Raw genomic sequence first — 7,729 nt, 5'->3', positions numbered from 1 at the left:
CCACAGTCAGCTCCTGGTCTTGTTTTTGTTGACTGTATAGAGCTTCTCCATCTTTGGCTGCAAAGAATATAATCAATCTGATTTCAGTGTTGACCATCTGGTGATGTCCATGTATAGAGCCTTCTCTTGTGTTGTTGGAAGAGGGTGTTTGTTATGACCAGTGCATTTTCTTGGCAAAACTCTATTAGTCTTTGCCCTGCTTCATTCCATATTCCAAGGCCTCTAGTGTGGGCTAAATCCCCACCACCACCTGCTGGGCGCCTGTGCTATAGAAGAAAGGCTGGAAGTTGGGTGTTGCCCTTTCCTGAACCGTTTAGTCCCAGCTCCCACTCTTTTTTCACTCAGAAAGGACTTGAAACCACTGCCGTGAGCTCAGTTATCCCAGGAAGGTTCACACTGGTTCCCAAAGAGCAGAGCTATTAACGCAAAGGATATGAGGTACTGGAGGAATGTGTCAGTCCATCCATCAATAATAACAGTAACTATAATAATAGGTCTGCCTCTCAAGCTATGGGGGAAGAGTATATGAGGTAATCCAGTAAAGTGCTTGGGCAGCAGCTAGGACTTGTTTAAAGCTAGTTATTATAATAAATAATAATAAATAAATAAATAATAAATAATAACTAGCTTTAAACAAGTCCTAGCCGCTGCCCAAGCACTTTACTGGATTACCTCATACACTCTTCCTCCATAGCTTGAGAGGCAGACCTGTTATCACCCATTTCTCAGATGAATAAACTAAGATAAAACACAGAGGGCATGCAGGGTATAGAGTCAGAATTCAAAACCAGAGAGTCTGAGTGGAGAGTCTGCTCTCATACCTGGAGACCAAAGAAAACACTGAAGCATATGGAAACTTCCATGTCGTCATTGTTGTGGTTTTGTCATTAATCCAACTCTTTGCAACTCCATGGACTATAGCCCTCCAGGCTCCTCTGTCCATGGGACTCTCCAGGCAAGAATACTGGAGCGGGCTTCCATTTCCTCCTCCAAGGGATCTTCCCAACCCAGGGATCAAATCCACGTCTCCTGCATTGGCAGGTGGATTCTTTACCACTAAGCCACCTAGAAAGCCCAGAAGCTTCCATAGGTCTCAGTTATTACAAAGGCATTTCTATGCAGCAACTAGCTAACGGAGGACCCAAGGTGTCCATTCACACCCAAAACCTAGCACCTCAGCCTGAAACAGCTTGTGAGTCATGGTAACCACTGCCTTGTGCTTCTGTTTCTCCACTGTCCATCCCAGAGAACAATTTCAACCCCTCCCTACCCACCTGGCCTGCAAACACCATGGCTGCTACTTACATGTGTGTACTGATCTAGCCGGTAGACTTTCTGAGCAGCTGGAGGTGTCAGGACAAGGTGTCGAGGCTGATGGAGACTGAACCTCCCACAGAAGGGCTCTGTCCCACTGGTGAGGTGCCCATCAGAGGTGGAACCTTCTAACCCTGGATGAAGTTCAGATAAAATAGGAAGACAGGAGTAATTATCAAACAGAGCTCCACAACATGTCTGCAAGGAATAGGTTATGGGTTCTCCATGACATCGGCCTCTTAGTCCTTTGGGCAAGCCGGGCAGGGCTTGGGGTGGCCAGCACCCTCCAGCTCGAAGGCTCCACCTATGAGAAATACATTATGTCTGCTCCAGAGCATTAAAAATCTATTATCATTTTCTATGTGTACCACACACACACAAAAAAAAATATTGAGAAGCAAAGAGGTAAGGTGTGTTGACTGCAACTTAGCTCACCTTACGATTTCTAAAACATATCCTCACATATTTGGAATATGTTAGACTACCGTCTTCGGCTTCCCAAGTGGTAAAGAACCCATCTGCCAATGCAGAAGACATAAGAGACTCGGTTCAATAGGTCGGTTGGGAAGATCCCCTGGCATAGGAAACTGCAACCCACTCCAGTATTCTTGGCTGGAGAATCCCACAGACAGAAGAGCCTGGCGGGCTTCAGTTCATAGGGTCACAAAGAGTCAGACACGACTGACACAAGATACTATGCACAGCACAGACTACTGCACTATGTAAGAATTCCTTTGAGATATGATTTGAGTTAAACAAGATTTGCACTGTTCTGCTATGTCTCTCCTATATCGGTTGCTCTTTCCCACGTGTGGCATGAGATGCAGTTCCTGAGCCTAAGTCACCAGCATCGTTCGTTTCCAACTCTCTGCTCCCCTGACAGCACAGAAGGGATGTCTTTTCTTTCTCTGATTCCCACACCAAGCAGCTCCCTCCCAAACATGCATCCTCTCTCTTAAACACTGTGTCCAAATCCAGTTTCCATTGGAATGAACAGAGTCACCTTGGAGATGAAATGAAGATTGTTCCCCATTTACATTAAAAAAGAGAGAGAGAGAGAAGATAAGGGTGAAGAAGAGGGTCAGAATTTGTCAAACCAGGAATCGTACCTTGTTCAAATCCTAGCCAGAGTAAGATGTTCGCTGAAAGGGGTTCCAGTTTGCATTTGACTGCAAGTAACTCCTCAATGGCTGTTTGAATCTGTTAATAAGAAAAATGACCAGGAGCTCATGCCATGGATGTAAAGACTACCTCTAGTTCCCCCACCTCTCCCTATGTGAATAAAATGCCCACCTGATGGGCTGTGGCGTTTGCAGGGATTGGCTGACTAGAAACGTTGTCCCAGGTAAGGAAGAAGTTCCCCGTGCCAGACAGAGTCAGCATCTATAAAGTCAAGAGAGACAGAATTAAAGAATATGTGCTCACTGAGCCAAAAAGACAGTCTAGGAACATAAGACATACTTCCCTGACTTGCTATAGACAGTACACCAGGAAACAGGACCTAAGGGGGTCAAAGAGCTATGAAATCACGCATGTATACACTCACAGGCATGCAGACATGGGCGTGAGTGTTAGGAGGACCTTATTTCCTCTCTGAGGAATACGTTTCCAAAGGAAGATTTACCAGGACTTTGGTACCCAAAACTAAGTCCATGAATCAGGGCGTCACAATAGTAAGACTCCTTTTAAAAAAAATCCTCTCAACTCTATTGGATGGATGTCCAATCTCTTTTGTAGGAGAGTTATCATTATGGCTCAAGTCTCCTGGCTCCCAGCCAGCCAGCACTAAATTCCTTGCAGAGTTGAGCCCCTGAATCTAACCCCATGGGACAAAAAACACAGGCAGACCTGGATTTCTGGAAGTCTCTGGGCCCAAGCTCGGATCTGATGCTTCTCCCAGAGGTATGTGCTGACCACGTCAGGATTCAGCCAGGTGTTGTGGATCTGGACACCAATTCTCACCCCACTGCTGGGGGCTCTCCCTCGATGCTCTGCTTCCAGGTAGTACCTGGCTCCCCCAAGCAGCTCCAGCTTGGGGGTCTTCTGTTGCTGGGTCTTGTCACTCCCATTCTGCTCCCAGGAGTCAAACCAGTCGGCAGTGCCCACCCTGATAGAGGCCATTTTCACCTGCACCCCAGTAAACACATCAGGACCGATACTGTGAAGCTTCTGGGCTTCTCTTTCTCAAACAAAAAGCATCTAGACATCTACTAACAAGGGACTTGGGGGCTGTTCTGCCTTTTCCAACAAGTTAGCCTAAACTTTCTAGGACCATTCTATGCATGCCTCTCCAGTCATCTTTCTCTGTCTTTCTCTCTCTCTCTCTCTCTCTCTGTCTAAATCACATAGTATTCAGATGAGATGGATGGGCCATGTGTAAACCTGGAAGAGCCAACCTGAAACCCTAACTTTACGTGATGCTGTGGGTAAAATCATATGACACCCTTTGAGAAATCTAAATGACTTGACCACATCAAAATCTATGATGCTTCTCCACCCAACCAGCAAAGTAATTTCATAGAAGCATATTCATCATTTGAGAGAAAATACTGTGTTTCTTTGACAATGGCATTAAGGAATTTTGGTTGTTTGCTAAAACACTTATTTTATCCTTCAAAACTGGCCAGAAAATTCCTGCATAAAACTAGTTACATCCACACCCAGAATCAGTCGTAAAAACAAATTCTGAGTCAGACAAATCTGGATTTGAATTCTTAATGTGCCTCTTTATCACCCCAGTGGCCCTGGATTGGTCATACAAGCCTTCTAAGCCTCATTGTCCTCATCTGGAAAATGGAGATAAAGAGACATAGCTCACAAGATGCTGTGAAGTTTAGAAACAAGGTATGTAGCATAATGACCAGCAAGCTCTGTTTCAAAAAGTAAAATCATGTAGATTATATCTCAACTTTTTAACATTTCTAATTTTAAAAAACCCACACACACACATGAACGCATCAAAAAAAATTAAAGTCTCTGGTTGCTTAACAGTGTGTTACAAATATCAGTAGACCATGAAAGCCTTCATTTTGACTTCCTGCTTTTTTTTTTTTTTTTCCACGAGTGAGGGACTGGGGACAAGAAGAAGGAAAACAAGAAGGTGGTGAATACCTTGGTCCTCAGGTCCTCCGACCAACTGAAATACAGAGAGGCCTGGTTGTCAGCCTGGATCCAGAAAGTGTAATTATTTGTCTCTGGGGCCACAAAGAACCCACGGAGCCGTGCTCTGGAAAGCAGAGGAACACAGAGAAAGACATGAGGGCAGCCAAGCCGGGTATCACTGACCCAACTACGGTGCCCTTGGGTTTGTTTGTCTTTATGTTAATGAGGAGGAAACACTTGACTCTTATGCCTGTGACTGGCCAGAGCCCTCTGGATGCATCTCTTCCTGTGATGCCTGCCTGGCTCAGTATCTCAGCCCATCACTTCGAACTGGCACGACTCCCCAGGCAGTTTGCATCATCTTTGGGAAAAGATGCTGTAGCCACAGCATAGGGTCACCTGGGGGCTTAGCTGAGATCACTTACCAAACATGGCCAGTACAGGGTCTGGCACATGGTAAGCATTCAATCAATAGTAAATCTCATTCTCATTATTAGAAATAGAGATCTTCAATCAGAGTTTTCTCTGATTTGATCTACATATGAAGAATACAGAGAATATTTTCTGAGAATAGTTTTGAAAATAACTAAAGTTCCATCATTATCATACTAATAAATATTCCAAGGTTTTATTTTAAATTTTTGAATATTACAGAAACGAATGCCAGAAAGAATAGAAAGAGTTGCTCTCTGGTTTGGGGATCCTTGAAACGGCAGAGAGAAACCTACAGGTCATACCAAATAATCAAAATGTTCTTTTATCTATTGAGGTGGGACTCTCCTTGACGGCCCCACACATACTGAATATAGCTGAAAGATTTTCTTTGGAACATTATTTATGGTCCTCAGAAACTATGACAAAGCTGCAGTACTAGGTGCCACCAAACACACACACACACTATTTATTGCCACTTTAAAACCATATACTGGTGGTTAGATATCTAATTAGTACAACTTTCAAGACAATAGAAACTTAACTCTGATCAGATTTCCTTCCCTACTTGGTTCCTTCAATGTCTGAAATTCAATGAACAGAGAACAAAGCCTTCCTTTTCACAACTGAATTAACCTTTAAAATGGCCAAGAGACTCCCCTAGTGGTCCAGTGGTTAAGACTGCACTTCCACTGCAGGGGACATGGGTTTGATCCCTGGTTGAGGAACTAAGATCCCACATGCTATGCGGCACAGCCAAAAGAAATCAGTAGAAGAGTCAAATCCTTGAAAGTGATTACAGATTGACGAGAATTCACCCGCCTGCAAATGCAGGAGATGTAAGAGACACAGGTTCGATTTCTGGGTGGGAAAGATCCCCTGGAGGGGGACATGGCAACCCACTCCAATATTCTTGCCTGGAGAATCCCATGAACAGAGGAGCCTGACAGGCTACAGTCCATAGGGTCACAAAGAGTTGGACATGACTAAAGTGACTTAGCACAGAATTCAGATACAGGAGTCATAACCAACCTCTCTGAGGAGAGTTTCAAAAAAAGAAGAGATCCATCACACCTAAAGGATATAGACCCCTATATACAAGCTTAGAGCACACTATGTCTCCACAGTTCTCTTATTTTCTACATTTTTAAGCCCACGTTAAAATAATGAGAAATTCTGGCCACATCCTTGAAGGGATTAAAAAGACAAATCTAAACAGGGAAACTTCACCACACTGCAGTCACTGCTGTAGAAAACAATGTCTCCCGAGCCCACGGGAGCTTACCCCTGCTCTACACCAGCCATCTGGTTGACCTACAGCACTGGATAATTGTTCCCACAGAGCTGTTGGCTGCTCAGCCTCTGCTCCCTCATATGCCCAAAGGGCAACTGTTTGAGTCTTTCTTTAGCATCATCCAGATATTGGTTTTATCTCTTAACCACATTCCTACAGGAAGTTTTGCCCTGCTCTTTACCAAGCTTCCAAGCCTACCCAGCTAAATATTCTGATGAATAGTCCTCCCCAAAGCAGATTTCAAACTAAGCTGTACAACATACGTATTTTACTCATTGATCAAAATTTAGCATGTACGCATAAAGGGCCTGTGGTCCATGAACATAACCAATATCGGCTGAAAACAGTGATCAAACTTTGTGACTGCTGAGTTAGTAGATATTTTACATTTTCCCCCAGAAATCTCATTGCTTACTCATCTGTCTCCTAGCCTCACCCAGGCCAGTAGATTCACTTGTGATCTGGACATCCACTTTTCCTACAAACATACCTGAAAGGTTGCCCTTCCTTTGACCAAAATCCAGATGGGGAACTGGCATTAGGGACGATCTGCCAACTGTACCCAGGGGTGGCTTCAGTCAGGTCCAAGTCCTCAGAAGCATCTCCAACTTCAAAGAGAAGCCCTCGATTGCCTGTAAGACACGTATGCCTCATAAACACCAGAGGGGGTTTCTCCCCCAAGCGGGGGAACTTCTTGACTACAGATTCAGGATGAAGATGATACGGGAACAATTTAGAAGGTGAGTCAACTGAGACCCAGATGGAGTAATCATGTGAGACATTGTAAAGACTGTATATAGAGCTGATTCACTTTGGTGTACAGCAGAAACTTATACAATATTGTAAAGCAACTTTATCCTAATAAATTTAAGTGAAAGAATACCCCCCAAAATAAATAAAGATAATACAAATGTTCTAGAAGGTGGAAACTACTGGTAGGTGTAAGAATTCAGCCTCTGAGAAAGAGACACCTGACAAGGAACAGTAAGGGGGCATCTTCTCAGAGGACCATAAAAAACCAAGGAGCGCTTTTTAATGGGAGTGTCCAGATAAGAGAAAAATGTGAAAAAGCAAAAGAGGCTTGTGAAGCCAGGAGTGCACTTCAGTGCACTTTTAATGTCATGAGAACTCTATTCCCTAAACCCTCTTTGTCCCCCAAAATTGGCAATCCTCACATTTTTCATGAGTCCTGACCTCAGTTTGTGAACATGCAGCAAATCATGTGACAGGCTGCCATTACATAACATTCTAAATGTCATCTATTTATTTGTGTTTTATATTAAAAAAAAAACAAACCCTGAGACCAAAGACATATGTGTAATCAGTCAGTACAGTTCAGTTCAGTTGCTCAGTCATGTTCGACTCTTTGTGACTCCATGGACTGCAGCACACCAGGATTCCCTGTCCATCACCAACTCCCAGAGCTTGCTCAAACGCGTGTCATTGAATCAGTGATGCCATCCAACCATCTCATCCTCTGTCGTCCCCTTCTCCTCTTGCCTTCAATCTTTCCCAGCATCAAGGCCTTTTCCAGTGAGTCAGTTCTTCACATCAGGTGGCCAAAGTATTGGAGCTTCAGCTTCAGCA

At 44.0% G+C, this 7,729-nt stretch overlaps 1 protein-coding gene across 1 annotated transcript in view; it reads right to left on the bottom strand.

Annotated features, from left to right (window-relative positions):
- PKHD1 (polycystic kidney and hepatic disease 1 (autosomal recessive)) overlaps window positions 1-7,729 on the bottom strand; it is a 443,812-nt gene that overhangs the window by 405,346 nt on the left and 30,737 nt on the right. Inside the window, exons 14-19 of the mRNA XM_010863025.1 lie at window positions 6,633-6,774; window positions 4,426-4,540; window positions 3,163-3,441; window positions 2,608-2,697; window positions 2,424-2,514; window positions 1,306-1,448 (exon numbers count right to left, since the gene is read on the bottom strand). Coding sequence (XP_010861327.1) covers window positions 1,306-1,448; window positions 2,424-2,514; window positions 2,608-2,697; window positions 3,163-3,441; window positions 4,426-4,540; window positions 6,633-6,774 — 860 coding nt within the window. The remainder of the gene's footprint in view (window positions 1-1,305; window positions 1,449-2,423; window positions 2,515-2,607; window positions 2,698-3,162; window positions 3,442-4,425; window positions 4,541-6,632; window positions 6,775-7,729) is intronic.

Source organism: Bison bison, unplaced genomic scaffold, assembly GCF_000754665.1.
Source record: "Bison bison bison isolate TAMUID 2011002044 unplaced genomic scaffold, Bison_UMD1.0 scf7180017864487, whole genome shotgun sequence".
In the NCBI taxonomy this organism is placed as follows: Eukaryota; Metazoa; Chordata; class Mammalia; order Artiodactyla; family Bovidae; genus Bison; species Bison bison.
Note: the sequence above shows the minus strand (reverse complement) of the source record. Positions and strands in the feature narration are given on the sequence as shown.